A 15,586-nucleotide genomic window follows, 5' to 3' on the forward strand; every position below is an offset into this window, starting at 1 on the left:
ACACCAAACGTTGTGTCCAAAACGGCCATCAGGAGACAAAAAAAAAACACAAAACACTCATTAGAATTAAAAAAGAAAAAAAAAAGAAATCTGGCCCGGTTAAAGAAGGAAATACGAACACACGTGGGATTGTGTTCCATCTGCTGCTGCCTGCAGCCTCCAGGACAAAAACCTTCACGTCTCCATGATTTCATACCAAACATAATGTGGCTGGTGGGTTTTTAATGTTTGTTCTTATTGTTAAACATTAAAATTCCATCTTGGTTCAGAACAGAGAAGGAATCTTTTTGTTTTACTCGTGATAATCTCTTACGACGCGGTGAATAAACTTTTTTGTTTTTTTTTATGTAGCTGTGATGTCAGCTGGAGTTTGGCCGTTTTTTTTTTGGCACCCTGCTGATTCAACCTCTCCTCCTCCTCCTCCTCCTCCTCCTCCTCCTCCTCCCTCTGAATCACAATCCTCGTCCAGTTGAATTATTCGCAGCTAAATTGGAGCAGAAACTCTCGGGAGGACAAAAATCGGACCTCGATGAGAAACGGCGATCGAAGAATTAAAACGACTTTCACACCCATTAGCCAAACTCTGAAAAAGTTCTGTCGGCGTATAAAACAACAACCTTACGACTCCCCGTATATCCGCTGCATCACTCACACTTCCTAAATTCGAGGCCATCTTGAACCCCCGATGTGTTCTTGTGTTGTTGTTTTTTTTTTGCACGACTTCCCAAGATGGCCGCTGTTGTAGGTTAGAAGTGTCCAATTTTTTTAAAGTTTTTTTATTTTTTTATTTACCGTTATATGAATACACCATGTGGGTGCTCGGTGAACTGCGTGGTGCCATAATATAAACAGCAAAGTAGGCGATTTGAGACGCAGCTGCAGTATTAAGTACGTTTTTAAAATCGACAAGATTTATCGGTACGTATTAAGCGTTGATTGACGTGTAATGCAAACGTGCTCATTTCCAATCAAACTTGTTTTCATTACAGAGCCGAACACACCCGATGATCAAATCAAGGAGGTAAAGAAAAGTTCATCTGATCTTTTAAACTACGCCAGACTTCCTCCTCGCAACACCCATTTGGTGTTCTGCTCTCGTCTTTGGCCCGAAATGCAGATTTAGCAGTTTTTCCCCCCACCGGTCCGACCTCGGTGCTCCCGATTCCTCTGCTTTTCTTTGAAATAGGCACGACGACTGTGACACAGCACAAAAATAATAATAATTAAAAAAAAAGACGAGCGGTCAAGCGGACGAAAGTAACTCTGAACTTTTTAAGGTCCTCCGGGCGGAGGTCGGACGCGTTCGTCCGGAAGCAGAAAAAAATGTCGTTTGGACGTTCGGCCTGTGAACCGTTTGATATTTTCAAGTTTTTTTTGTGGATTACCGCTTGTGGTTTTGGTTCGAGATAATAACCGTACATAATTAGTCACTAACCGAGGACATTAGTCTTCGGTATGTGCAGAAGTGCCCTTCTTAGAGGAGTTTAAGAAAACTACTTTTTAATGAGTCTTCCCTAAGAGCCTCTTTTTAAATGCGGCCTGTAAAATTGAGGCAGAAAGTCAAACGCGCGGAAACACCTCGCTGCTCTTTAAAAAATGCACTCGGGTCTTCAGCTGGACCGTTTCACTGCTCAGAGTAAAGGTTAAAAAAAAAAACGTTTCACTCTTCGGAGCCAAAATTAACCCCCTCCTCCTCTCTCTCTGAAGGCAAGCCGGCGGGGATGGGAAATGATGGAGGACAAAGGCCCTCGTGTAGCCGACTACTTCGTGGTGGCCGGTCTGACGGACTCGTCCAAGCCGTTGGACCAGGAGATCCACTTTGACGACGTCTGCCACAAGACGGCCAAGCCCAAGGCGCCCATCACCGACGTGACGGTGGTGATCCGCTCGATGGGCGAGGAGGCGCCGCCGGGCTTCACGTGCATCGAGACGACGCCGACCGGCCAGTCGGCCGACCTCAACAACGGCGGCATCATGGCGCCGCAGATCTTCCTGTGCTACCGGCGAGGCCGCGACAAGCCGCCGCTCACCGACCTCGGGTAAGTACCGTTTTATTCAAAACGAGGCGGCGCAAAAACTAATGCCGACTCGGCTCGATTCTTTGTAATGGTCATATACTTCATTTCTTTTCTGCTGCTTCACATAAGACATTAACACAAAACAACAAGTGAATTCTAACAACACAATGATCGTATGAAACAATCATGAAAACCAATTAAAACATGGTCTAAAAGAAATAAGAATTGATCACTAAAATCAACTAAAATCAGAAAAAAAAATCACCGCTAGCTCTCCGATAAAAGTATGTTTTAAGCCGAGACTTAAAAGATGTCACCGACTCTGACTGTAGTCAGAACAAGGGACCTTTTCTGGATTATTCACCGCAAATAGTCCCACTTCTTAGTAGCTGGTCGTCATAGCAACACCGTACGAAAGAAAAGAAAAAAAGTCAATTACAATTACATTTTTACTTTGTTGGGCCTATATATGTATATAAATATTTATAAAATAAAAAGACTTCATAAAAAATATCAAAGAATCAATATAGAAAGTTAAACAGAAAACAAATATAATACAATACATTGAGTGTACGTATGTACTGCAGCGCGTCGCTCATCTCGCTCCCCGTAATGATCAGCTGCTGCTGATCAGCAGTTGTCACGCTGGCGTTAGTTTCTCTGACCGTCAGCTTTCTGCACACCGTGAAAACGCCGCCGTTCTTCGGTCCAGAAAATCTGAAAAGTGCTCTGAACTTTAAAAAAAACCAAAAACTGCTCTGCTGTGGCTGAAAACCGTCCCGTGCAGCAGTTTTCCATCCCTCGTTGTGTGTTTTTTTTTGTGTGTGTGTGTGGAGGTGAAGCAGCAGTTACAGGTTTCCTCCTCAGCAGCATCTTCTGAATTGAATCCTGTTTGTTCAGTGCTTACGGAGGCGGGTGGTGACAGCGCTGAGGAGGCGCTCGCTTCGGCCTCCGACACCGCAGCGCTTATCGGACATCGCCACGGAGACGCTGCTCGGACCGTATCAGCAGCTTTTAGTGTGCCGATAGCTCAGAGGAGGCTGCACTTCACACACGCTGCTAGGACTAATGGGAAGCTGAGGGTGTGTGTGTGTGTGTGTGTGTGTGTGTGTGTGTGTGTGTGTGTGTGTGTGTGTGTGTGTGTGTGTGTGTAAGCCATCATTTATTGGACAAACAGCCCGTAAAAGGGAACAATTAGGATTATCAGTGACAATTTGAGTTTATTCAGCAGCCATTTGGACTCAAGAGGTGGAGCTACTAACTAATATAACTCCCCTCCAGGAAATCTTGCGATCGTAATGATCAACGCGAATTCAAGCAAACTACGCAATATTTGCGGGAGCTTGCAACCCCCCCCAAAAAAATTCCCACTATTTAAAAAAACTAAACAAAACTCGCTTTTATTAACAAAAATAACTCCTCGTTAAATAACATAATTGTGTGGAGCGGTGAGGTGGATCGGACGGCGTGCCGAGAGAGAAAGAGTGATGATGACTGGGAGACCCGACCAGGTGCTCCCAGTTGCATTGACTAAACCCCGCCCACCACGTACCTGCAAGCATGTGCAGCATGATTATTATTAAAGGAAGTGAGTACATATTTATCCCTTTATCAGGTAGTGCTTTAAAAAAAGAAAAAAAAATGACATTTTTCTTTCTAGACTTGCAATTTTTTTGCAATTCCCTCAATTTTACGCCCCCCCCCCCAAAAAAAAAACTCACTTAAAACTCCGCAAATCATACATCGCAATTTTGGAGAAAATACGCCTCAAAAAAAAAAAAAAATCGCAATATTTTTGATCACAACTGAAACTGAAAAAGTTCAGTGAAATCTTAAAGGGACTGACCTACATTCAAAATCGCTCTGGACTTTGACTCTCTTAAATGATCACAGTCATCTTTTTATGATTAATTATGTGCTTTTCTGACTTTGATGTGTCCAAAAATGGCTGCTGTGAAAGATCTCGATAATGAGGGCTGGAAAAGAATATGAGGAACATTAATGTTTTATTTCTTCCAATTTTTTATTAGTAGCATCTGTAAGTCCTGGTGGATAAAATAAAAGTCCAAATCCTCTGGAAAAACACCGTGTAAAACCTCTGACCTCCTTACGCAACCCCAGCTGTTTGCAGAGACTCCATTCAAGGTCTGATTTAGCAAACACGCAAAGGGCAGTTTCAAATTCAACAGAACTGCTGGTTCTGTCAATAAAAGGTGGACGTCAAATGCACCGCTCTGATGTCGGCGACTGCACCGACATAAAAATAAAAATGATAATAACAATAACTCTCCGGTGTAACAGCAGCAGAGAAAAATGCGCCGAGCACAGCAACGAGCAGCAAAGTGAAAAACAAACCAAACGAAGAAAAGAAAGAAAGACAAAAGAAAAAATAAAATCCCCGAGTCGACTACTTTAAATTCTGTTCTCTTTTCGGCTTTCAAATAGTGTCGAGATCACTTGAAGCAGTAATGGAGGATAAGTGCCCGGTAGAAGTACGGAGAGGGATGTCTAAAACGGCTGCCGCCGGTTACGTACCTCCGAGTGCTCGTCCTGTTAGCGGTCCTCTGGTGTCCATCTGTGATGCCTGCGGGGGTTAATGTGCGTTACGACTGACGCCAGCCCTTAATGTGTGAGGACCTGCAGGAGGCGACAAAATCCCCCAAAATTTGGCAAAAAGAAACTCAGTCGTCATTGAAGAATCTCCAAAAGGGAATAAAACTATTTTGGCGAGGATGCTCAAAAAAGAAGAAGGAGAAACAAAAAAAACAACAAACAAACAAAAGGAATATGTGCTGCTTCTAATTTCTGATTCATTACACGACGAGGGTCAAATCCTTCAGGGCCTGGGCCTGTTCCGCGGGAACAGTTGGTAGCACCGTGACGTTTACAAAGCAGCCGAATGAGTTAAGTACTCCCGAGTTTCGTCGCTCGATCCACATCAGCACCGACGGAGACCGCTTGAAACGCTTCGGAAAGCTTACGGCAATGAAGCGACGTTCACGTTTCAAGAGGAGGCGGAGCTTCACCGCTCGGGTTTCACGGGCGCTGAGAAGTTGCCGGTGCTGATGATGATGATGGAGTAACGAAACTTGGAAATCTTTACTCAAGAAGAGTTACAGCTACACGTAAAGGTGCTGCTCATGAACCCATCTAGTCTGACTCAGCAGATACAGAAAGCTAGTATACATATATATATATAAAAAAGGTAATTTGTCCATTTCAATTCCTCCCCGTCTTCCCTGGTGGCTCAAAAATTGTTGCCAACAACGATTTAACAACTCGATGGCACAAAGTGTCTGAAGTTTATTGAGGTTAAAATGTGTTTTTAATGCGATCTACGATGTTTTTTATGATGGAGAAAAGTAGCTGTTGGAAATTTTGAAATCGATTATAATGCATCCTCATTTAAAAAGTATTTTACGTAAACCAAACCGGTTCCTTAAGCTACTCCTCTCTTCCATGTTCATATTTATTTAACTTAATTATTAATTTAATTTTTTTAAATTATTATTATGTATTATTTAGTGAACTTTTAAGTTATTCATTTACTTTTATTCTTTTCACTCTTGTTAAAATGTGAACATCATGTAAACACATTTTACAAGATAATTTTGCAGTTCTTGCTCAAAATAAAAACTTTAATAATAATGATACTCAAAAAGCCCTGAGTTTAAAGTTAAGTCTGTCATTGCAACTTCACGAGCTCGTAAGATCTCTTATTGGATTTTCATAAAAAACGCCATCAGATGCTGCTTTGAACATTACGAGGTACGAAGCAGACTGTTCGGCTCCCTTCTGTCGGCCGCTGAAAACTGGGATCGATGCCCGGCGTTGGATTTAAAATGTGGAGCTCCACCTCGGTGACTCAGCGAGATAATAACCGCAATGTTTCATCCATCGATTCGTCACGGCTTAATAACGCGGCGGGTGATTTTTTTTTTTTTTGACAGGGTGTTGTACGAGTGGAAGGAACGGCTGAAGCAGGGCTGCCACCTCATCCAGACCACGGCCTCCGGTCGCCCGGGCAACATCAGCGGCAACTCCTCCCAGCGCATCTACGTCACGTACCGCCGGGCGCCCGAGAGCCAGCCGCACGCCGCCCTGGCCGTCACCGACATCTGCATCATCGTCCCGAGCAAAGGCGAGACGCCGCCGCACACCTTCTGCAAGGTGGAGAAGAATCTCAACAGCAGCATGGTGAGACGGCTAAATAACACATTTTTACAATAAACTTTTTTCTTTTGGTGAAAAATGGTTCCGATGCAGAAGTGTCTTCAGCTGCAGTACCACCGCGGGCCACTAGAGGTCGGCTCCAAAAAGCCTGCGGCTCCATAGACTCCCATTCAACTGGTCTTATAAATTTCGAAGTCAACAAAACACTCAAAAACTGAGGGCTTCTTCCTGGAGACCAATTTTTACAGAGTGGATACGGTGCATAAAAAGGAGTTCTTACATCTGGAGGAAAATGGAGAGGAGGGAGCAGGTTGAGGGTTAATAGGCGTCCCCAAGAACATGTCATTCTTCATTACAGCCGGAGAGCTGGTCGAAAACGTCTGTTAACAATAAAAGGGTGGATTTATTTTCCCCCAGAAACTCCCGTGACCTTTTGGATTCCAGCAGACTATCGCCGATGTCGCCGGAGCCTCGCCTGAAAAATGAAATGTCCAAAAAACAAACAAACCATTCTTTTGTCTGAAGTCTTGAATCCTCGGTTTTCAACTTCCCTCGAATGTTTCCTCTCTGCACACTTCAAAATCAGAAATACAAGATTATTACGACAATTCGCCGTCTCGGGTTTCTTTTAAATTGAAGTCACGCGTCGGTTGCCACGGAAACAATACCAGCGGAGAGTCGATGAACGTCCGCTGTCGTAGGTCAGCCGCCGCAGAATTTTGACGCAGTGCGGTTGACGTCGGTATAACGTGCGTATTTCCTCGCGAGGGGAGCAGGTCGGGCGGGAACTCTTCGACACGGCGAGCAGATGATTTGGGGCCATTCGTTGCCGTGACAACAACGTTTCGACCATTTTTAAAAGGAGTACGTTAAAGCGCTGACTTTTCACAGCTTGATTAGAAGAAAAAAAATAATTGTGGTTTATTGTTTTAAACCAAATCGTTATCTCTCCGTTGACCAGGTGTTTTTGTTTTTTTTGTGTGTGTGTGACAAAAACCCAACACACACACACACACACACACACACACACACACACACACACGTCAAGATTACTGTCAAAGTCGCTGCTGCGTCAGCTTCGTCTTCAATTGGCCGTTCTTAGAAGAAGAAGCAACCTCCACTAAAGACAGTGTGTATGTGTGTGTGTGTGTGTTTTGTACAGTACAGTACATAAATCTACAGACTTGTGGTCGCTGAAGGAGAAAATGAGGCTCCTACAATAAATCTGGGGATGTTGCAACACTAATTTTTCAATCTGACTAATGTAGAAGTTGCGAGGATCATTTTAATACCTTTCGTTTTAGTTGCCAAAAAAACTGCCCTCTCCTCTCCTCCCCCCCCCCCCCCCCCCTCCCTCCCTCACGCTGAGTAATTATCACAACATTTATCCGATGTATCATCGCTTCTTTCTACGTTGCTGATGTTTAGTTACAAGATATAAATCCCCGAGTGGAGTGAGACTTTTAGTTGGGACGCCAAACTGTCAATCATTATCATTATCAGCCTAAAAGTCCATGTCTACAATTACATCAAAAACAAATTCTCAAGCAAAAATATATATATATAAAAAAAAAAAACTGTCGAGGTGATGCGACAAGTAAATAAACGTTTAAAGTTGTTGGACAATGTTCACCCTGAACTTCACACGTCCAAACAGTCTCATTTGGGGATTTCCACAATAAAACGACCCACTTCCCTTAAACACTGACAACATGCAGAACTTAATATCTGATCAACTGGCTATAAATAAACACACAGACTACAAACCTGTTAACGGTCGCAAAGCTATTTTGAAATTTCTCCTTCGGTTTTGCTAAAAAAAAAAAAAAAGAGACCTCCGCAATCGAGTTTTTAGAGTCAGAAAAACATAAATCAGAAATCCAGATAACAAACAATCACTTTGAAATGAAGATAGTTTTCTGGAAGGGGGTCTAATCAAAATCGAAAAAACGGTGACGACGAACACTGGACGCCGAGTTTTTGAAGTGCGTTGCTCCGGCGGCTTCAATCACCGGGAGGTCGAACGGAACTCGTCTCGTTCGATGAAGGATCTCTAACGTGAAGTAATCAGGTCATAATTGCTGGAGTCCCAAAAGAAAAGTGGTCCTAAACTGTCCCCATGTTGCTTCTTGTTTCCAGTGGGGCTCCTCCGTCTACCTGTGCTACAAGAAGTCTGTGGCCAAAACCAACACAATAGCCTACAAAGCAGGTAAGCACCCCCCCCCCCCCCCCCCCCTCTAATCCCATAACAACCGGCCCGCACGCAGATCCAAACACGGACGTGAAGCTCGGCCCGCAGACGCTCTCGTTCCTTCACTTCTACCTCCGGTTGTTGTTTTGGCTTCTTCAGGTGAAGAAAAACGGAGTGCAACTTTATTTGTTTATTTTTTTTTTTAGATAAAATCACCCGCTGCCGTTTGTACGAGCAATAAATCCGGACTTGTTTATATCTCGGGCGCGGTGAATATTCATAGCGTTGAGCCTGTTTTCTGTATTGTGGACAGGAATGTCCACAGACACGAGCGCCAGTCCGGGCACGCCGACGCCTCCGAGTCGTGCCGTTATCAACGCCCCCCATCTCCTCCCCCGCCTCCCCCTTCAAAGGGCGGCGTATGTATTCAGATGGCGGTACAAAGATTATTCCCCGTTAAATATGTCGCGACTTCGCCGTGCCAAAAACCCACTGTTGTCCTGACACGTCTTGAATATGCAGCAGACTGTGAATGTGCAACGATCTTTATCCGTTTTCTCGACGAGTCAGCTCGCGGAAAAAGGAAGTTTATTTGGAACGATTTCAGGCCGGCGGCGGGGTGGGAGAGGAGGGGTGGAGGGGAGGGTGGAGGGGGAATCCAGCTTTACAGTTTATATTTATAGACAAATGTCAGTTTAACTGGTGAAGTGAACAAGATGGGTTTGTTTCTGCGGTGGATTTTATCAGTCAGAATGACGTCGCACTAAAAATGTTATTTTCAGAGATGAACAAACTGCGTCGGAGCTCCGGTTGCCTTCGTGACCCACATAGTCTCGTTTCTTTTACTCCCTCCGCGAGGTTTTATTGTTCCTTCATGATGTCAGATTATTTTTAACAGCGTGTCAGACGATGCTGCATCTGAAGAAAAGTTGGAAACGTAAAGCTCCGCATTTGCAACTTTCCAGCATTTAACGTATATTGTGGTCAAATTTCTTGGCTCTGAGTCGGTTTATTTTTTCACTATCCGCAGCGTAAGCGAAGCGCGCACAACAACATCGAGCGCTTCGCTGTTTCTCGTTCGCGTCCGCTGACGGCGACTAATTACCCAAAAGGCCTGATTAGCGGAGGACCGATTGCTTATTAGGCAGCCGGGCGCTTTTTTTTTTTCTCCCCCGAGCGACGCGTCGACTGGATAGAGTGATGCGTCGTCATGGTGATTAAAGCTCACCGATCTTGATTTTCCCACTTATTGGGAAAAAGGCAAATTTTATGCCGTCTGCGTTAGTTTTATTAATTGGTATTCGCAAAGGGAAGGTCGCCCTTCGCTGCTCTCTAAATTGAGTGCTCGGTTCGTTTGTTTGTTGTTGTTTATTTTTCCGCTCCCCCTCCCCCGTTAGGTTTATTCAGCAGATATCCAGAGGAGGACTACGAGTCGTTCCCTCTGCCGGAGTCGGTGCCTCTCTTCTGCCTTCCCATGGGGGCGACGATCGAGCGCTGGCCGGCCAACACCAAATACTCCCTCCCCGTTTTCTCCACCTTCGTCCTCACCGGAGCCTCCGGAGAAAAGGTACGCTCTTTCCTTTCTCCTCTCGACTTACTAACGAACACGCTCGCCGGCGACCGTTAAGACGTCGTCAACAGTCAAACTGTCGTCGGTTGCAGCTGACGCGACCACAGACTCAAAAGAGCGCTGCGACGGGGGAACCAGGAAACCACAATGAGGGGGAAAGTGGGACGGGCAGGTTGCCATTGTTTTTTTTTTTTAACTCCATATGTGACACATCTTCTTCTTTTTTTTAAGGGGAGAAATCCTGAATAAAATAATAAAAATAACAACAAAGTTGTTAAATTTTGGCGATTTGATCTAACTTCTCTTCTTAACATCATGTATCGGAGATTTGTTTAACTTTAATTCTCGTTTAAAGAAACTCAATCACTGAAAGAATCTTCCACGTTGTGACATGTAAACACTTTTGCTGCGTCTCTTTTTCTTTTAAATTTTTGCCCGCCATATGCGCAGCTTTAACCGGAGTCACGTGGTTGTTAGACATGAAAACAAAAAACCGTGACGTAAATAATATAGCAGCGATTCCATAATTTTGGACGAACCAATTTGGCGTAAATTTCAGCTTTGTTGCAAATCACCAGAGGAAGAGAAAAATAAATAATCTAATTTAAATTGTTATTGTTTGTCAGTGAATAAAATGTTTTTGTTTACATTTGTTTCCTGGATGTAGAGGGTTTGTTTACGGTCACCGAGACGGAAATGTGTAATTCCTGATTTCTGCGTTATCTTTTACGCTGCGGTTCACGAAAAATGACGCCGGTCGGGACGACAAGCGCGAATGTTAACGAATCACGCGGCTTAAAAAATAAATAAATAAATACAACATCCAAAAAGCCCGCTGATGTTAAATAGCAGCATCTCTGCCTGAACGAGGTCATTTAGAGGTCAGCGGCGACGGTCGCTGCCGAACCCTGCTGCTGCTGCTGAGTCGTGTTTTAATGTGTAGAGGTGTGTAAAGTGTGTGTGCTGTAACACATGCAGGAGGACTGTGTGTATGCTGACTTGGCTTTTTAATTAACCAGTCAAGGTCAGATAGAGACTCTGTGTTTCTATACTTACGAGAACCACACTAATAGATAGATATAGATCGATAGAGATGCTTTATTAATCCAGCAAGGGGACATTTTGTCAATATCCAAAATCCTAACACTAATCTCCTCATGAATAACTTCAATTTTGAAGACTCTTAAATGTTATTGATTTATTTTTTTTAAATTTTTTTTGCCTCCTACTTCTGGCTGTAACACTAAACTAAGAGATGGAAGAAGTTATCAGAAATAAAAGTTCTCGTTTTGCAGAATGGCCCCGATCAGTAAAACATAATTATACGCGATGCAAACTTTTTTTAATTGAATTTTTTTTTAACTAATGCATAAACACGTAAGCAACATTTCACTGTTGATTGAGGTGGAGAAAACCTGAACTATATATTCCGTTGGGTGTTTTGATCGTTGACGTGGTATTTTATAGTGATCGTGTGTTTTGTTTGATCAAATTTAATCTGCCAATTAACTGCTAACAACAAGTGTCAGATTTATATCGATATAAATTTCTCTTTGAAATGTAGTCGATGTTTCTACATTTTGTGTCTTTTGTTTTCTCCCCCCCCCCCCCCCCCTCTTTATAAATATTTCTTCACGTGCTCAATTTAAACGCAGGCTGTTTTTAAACACACAATCAAACTAATCAAAAACGAAGAGATTAAATTAAGTTTTTGTTTGTAATTACGTTGCATCTGTTCGAGGTCGTCCATACGTATTCAGATTAGAAGTACGACGCCGTCCAATGAACGAGGTGTATTTCTCAACGTACACGCAGATGCGTGCCGGCGTCCTCAGTTCACCGAGTCAGCAAACAAAGAGGCGAGGGTCACCTCGGAGGAAAACGTTAAATACCTGCACAGGCGGCGCCGGCTGATAAGCCTCGCTAGCTTTGATCTGGGAATCGGTAGAGTGTCATATTTCCAGGAAGCAGACGGGATTTATTTTGGCCTCTGGTTGCTGACGCGGGCTAAAAGCCCGCCGCTGTTTGTTCGGCCCGGTGCCGACGTTCAATAAAGGTTAAACAACAACGAGCTTATTGATGTTTTCACTTTTTATTCCAAGAGAGCGCGGAGGATTCAGAGACAACGGAGGTTTTCTGAACTCCCTCTTCGTTAATAGTCGGCCTGGAAAATGACTGATACGGTTGACGAGAGGTTTCAATTACAGGTTATGTGTGTGTGTGTGTGTGTGTGTGTGTGTGTGTGTGTGTGTGTGTGTGATGTGGTCTTTTACCTCTCGTCGTAATTACAACCGATCCCCGAGAGTCGGGAGCAGTTGTGTTCGGAGGGCTAAAAGTCAGTTTTAGGGTTCATTTAGAACAACGTTTTGCTTCAGGTTCGGCCAGTAAAGGTGACTATAGGTGTATTTAAGAGAGAGAGAGAGAGTATATAAGGGCGTCGGCTAATTACAGATATTAACATAGATACGAGTTTTATTAATAACACGGTGGGAAAATGCAGTGAATTTCAAAATAAAAACACCCGTCTGCAAACTCCTGATCGCTACTTCACTGTCGATGGAAGTCTCCTCCTGCTGCAGACGCCGTGTGAAATAGGTACGAAACATTTAGGAGGATTAATGTTCGATGAATAAAAGCTGCATTAACTTTGTATGTACGCTGCAGCACAAATTAGGAAATAACTGTCAAAAATGGACAATTTTATTTTTTTTGCAAAATGTTTAAACTGAAACAAGGAAACATGACCAAATCAGGAAGTAAAAATAAAACTGGCAAATATGATAATACTACTAATAATAATCTGTTAAATTTCAAAAATTCTTGCGTCTCTTTCACTTATATTGAACATCTTTGTGTTTCGGTTGTTGGTCAGATAAAACAAGCAATTTGAAGACATCAAATTGGGCTTTGTGAAATTGTGAATTTGCATCCACAACTTTTCAAAATATATTTCAGTCTGAACAATTCGTCAAATCACTAAAACATTTGCCGATGAAGTCACGATAAAAACCCGTTAATAGCAGCCGATAGCGACCGCTGCACTCACAGAACCTGGGGTTACGGTACGTAACCAAGGCGTCCCATCGCTGATGTACACGTAGAAGCGATGCAACGTGTCTTCGGGGTGTTTTTTTTGTTTTTTTACAGTGCAGTCACTACAGCGAGTCGTGATATTATAACAACATGTTCCAGGTTTACGGCGCCGCCATCCAGTTCTACGAGCTCTTCCCGCCGGAGTGTCTGTCGGACCAGCAGCGCTCCCAGCTGGGTCACCTGAGCCCGGACCCTCACGGGCCCCCCCCCCGCCGACACTACCGCCGCCGCCAGCCCCACCGACCCCCGCTCCGTCTACACCAACAAGTGCATCTGCCTGCTCTCCCACTGGCCCTTCTTCGACGCTTTCCGCAAGTTCCTCACATTCCTGTATCGCTACTCCATCTCCGGGCCTCACGCCTTGCCCATCGAGAAGTGAGTCCTGCTGCTCGCGCAGCCGGAGACGGCAGCGCCAGCGGATTATTCAGCCGCCCACTGCTGTTATTTTTGGCCTCACATCCTCCCCTTTAATTCTTCTCCTTTCCCAGGCACATCTCCCACTTCATGCACAAAGTTCCCTTCCCCTCCTCCCAGAGGCCTCGCATCCTGGTGCAGGTACGTTTTAATTGCGACGCCTCGATGTTTCTTGTTCTTCGCACGTCGGAGCCGAGTAATCGCCGTTTGGCAGAGAGTAGTGTTGTTTCCTGAAGGCGGCGTCTCGGACGGCCTGCGGGGTGCAGTGGTTTAAGTCCTTTTATTATGGATGAGCGTTTTAAATGATTCAGCGCAGTCGGGGTTTTTTTTTTTCTGTGCTCGCTTGTTTTTTTGTTTTTTAATCTCACTTTCCAGCTTTTCTCCAGCTTTCCCCTCACGACAGCCTGATGTTGAGCCAGCCGGTGTCCTCACCGTTACCTCTCAGGTAAGAACCTCCGAGTTCCTTCTGGTCGCTTTGTTCGCCCACGATTTCTAAAAAAAAAGGATGACGGTTGTATGCAAAAGTTTGGTTTGGTCGCCTGTCGGTGAAAAGAAGTGGAAACAAACCGCGGCGACCGCTTTTTTCAAATGTTACGAGCGCGGTTAGGTTTGACGACACGATAAGACGTGATGCAAGATACGATGCGCCACTTTGTTCGATATCACAGCTTCCAGATGTTGTTTTTTTTTACCATCCAAGAGTCTCTCTGATCCGATTTAGGAATTTTCCGCCACCTTTCTCTCGGCAGATCGCATTTTTTTCACGTCCGCCAGATGTTTAATGGCGTTCGGGTCGGGAGGCTGCGAGGACCCTAAAAGCTTCGGCTTCGCGTTATTTGAAGGCGGTCTCATCGTGTTTTTTTTCCAAGGTCTGCGTTGGATCTGTAGAAGTCGGCCTCTTTTCAAACTTCCACCACTCGACTGCAGGAAATGTGCAGAATTTGCCGACATTGAGACGAATCCATTCTCCCTTCGTTCTGTCTTCACGCGTCGTCCTTTAAAATGTGTCCGTTTCATCAAACGCTGCTCCTCTTTTTCTCCAAACACACTTTCGGCGATTGTCGCCAAAGAGCTCGAATTGAACTTCATTTGTCTGCAGCTGTCGTTTCCAAAAAAAAACACGACACTCGTTTATCACGACGTTCAGACTTTGTGGTGAGGTCACGTGCGAAGCTTCCTTATGACGACTCATTTTTCATTCAGCCCGGCAGACGTGCAGTTTTATCTTTTCTTCTTCCAGGTCTTGTCTCGTCTTCCACAGTTTCCCCCCTTAACTGCTGTTTCTTAATGATGTTTTCGAACTGTGAAAATTGCCAGCCGGAAGCGCTTTGATATCTTTTTATAGCTTTCTCTTTGCAGGCATCAATTAGCTTCATTTTCAGACCCTCAAGTCAGTTGCTTTAAACAGTCGCTGCTTGTTGAATGTGGCCTTGAGGTCAGAGAGCAAGTTTTTTTTTTCATGAAATTAAAAAGAAAAAAGTGAATCAAGATTTAAATAAAGATGTCCGTTTGCTGCGAGGTGTCGTATTTGCGTCTTTTTTTTCGCTTCAGAAATCAACAGACCGTGTCGGTTGCTCAGGCGCCAAATTTTTGCATACATCAGGGACATCATTTCTCAAGACAGATTTGCTTTAACGAGAAAATTGCACGTCTTTGTGTATCTCAGCTTTTCTATATAATCAAATTTGAGCTCTTTTGGGTAAAAAAACAACAAGAATGACCAAATCAGATTGAGGTTTTTTTTTAGGACTCGTTAGATGTTAAAGCGACAGAGATGGTTTCTAGATCCTGTGATGTTTTTTTTACTTCACTTGAATATTGCACGGTTTCCCCCCTCCTTCCCCTCCTTCCCCCTGCAGCGGCGGTCGGTTCTCCACGCTGCTCCAGAACCTCGGACCGGAGAACGCCGTCACCTTGCTGGTGTTCGCCGTCACCGAACACAAGATCCTGGTCCACTCGTTACGACCCGCCGTGCTGACCAGCGTTACCGAGGCTCTGGTGTCTGTAAGTTACTGCATTTCATTTTAGTAACACTGGTTACGTTCATTTCTAATCATCTTTTTAATACCATCTTTTTTTAGGGAAATCTTTTTTTGAATTTTAAAAAGACCGAAAGTTGCAGATTCA

At 44.1% G+C, this 15,586-nt stretch overlaps 1 protein-coding gene across 1 annotated transcript in view; it reads left to right on the top strand.

Moving 5' to 3' along the window:
* The first annotated feature begins 1,712 nt into the window (after window positions 1–1,712).
* LOC138208058 (C-myc promoter-binding protein-like) overlaps window positions 1,713–15,586 on the top strand; it is a 47,577-nt gene continuing 33,703 nt past the window's right edge. The window contains 9 exon segments of the mRNA XM_069165706.1: window positions 1,713–2,039; window positions 5,969–6,215; window positions 8,331–8,400; window positions 9,780–9,949; window positions 13,145–13,243; window positions 13,245–13,420; window positions 13,534–13,600; window positions 13,846–13,904; window positions 15,319–15,463. Coding sequence (XP_069021807.1) covers window positions 1,729–2,039; window positions 5,969–6,215; window positions 8,331–8,400; window positions 9,780–9,949; window positions 13,145–13,243; window positions 13,245–13,420; window positions 13,534–13,600; window positions 13,846–13,904; window positions 15,319–15,463 — 1,344 coding nt within the window. The 5' untranslated portion in view covers window positions 1,713–1,728.

Source organism: Embiotoca jacksoni, unplaced genomic scaffold (genome assembly GCF_022577435.1).
Source record: "Embiotoca jacksoni isolate LCO1_2020_lvr unplaced genomic scaffold, fEmbJac1.0.p SCAF_35, whole genome shotgun sequence".
Taxonomy (NCBI): Eukaryota; Metazoa; Chordata; class Actinopteri; family Embiotocidae; genus Embiotoca; species Embiotoca jacksoni.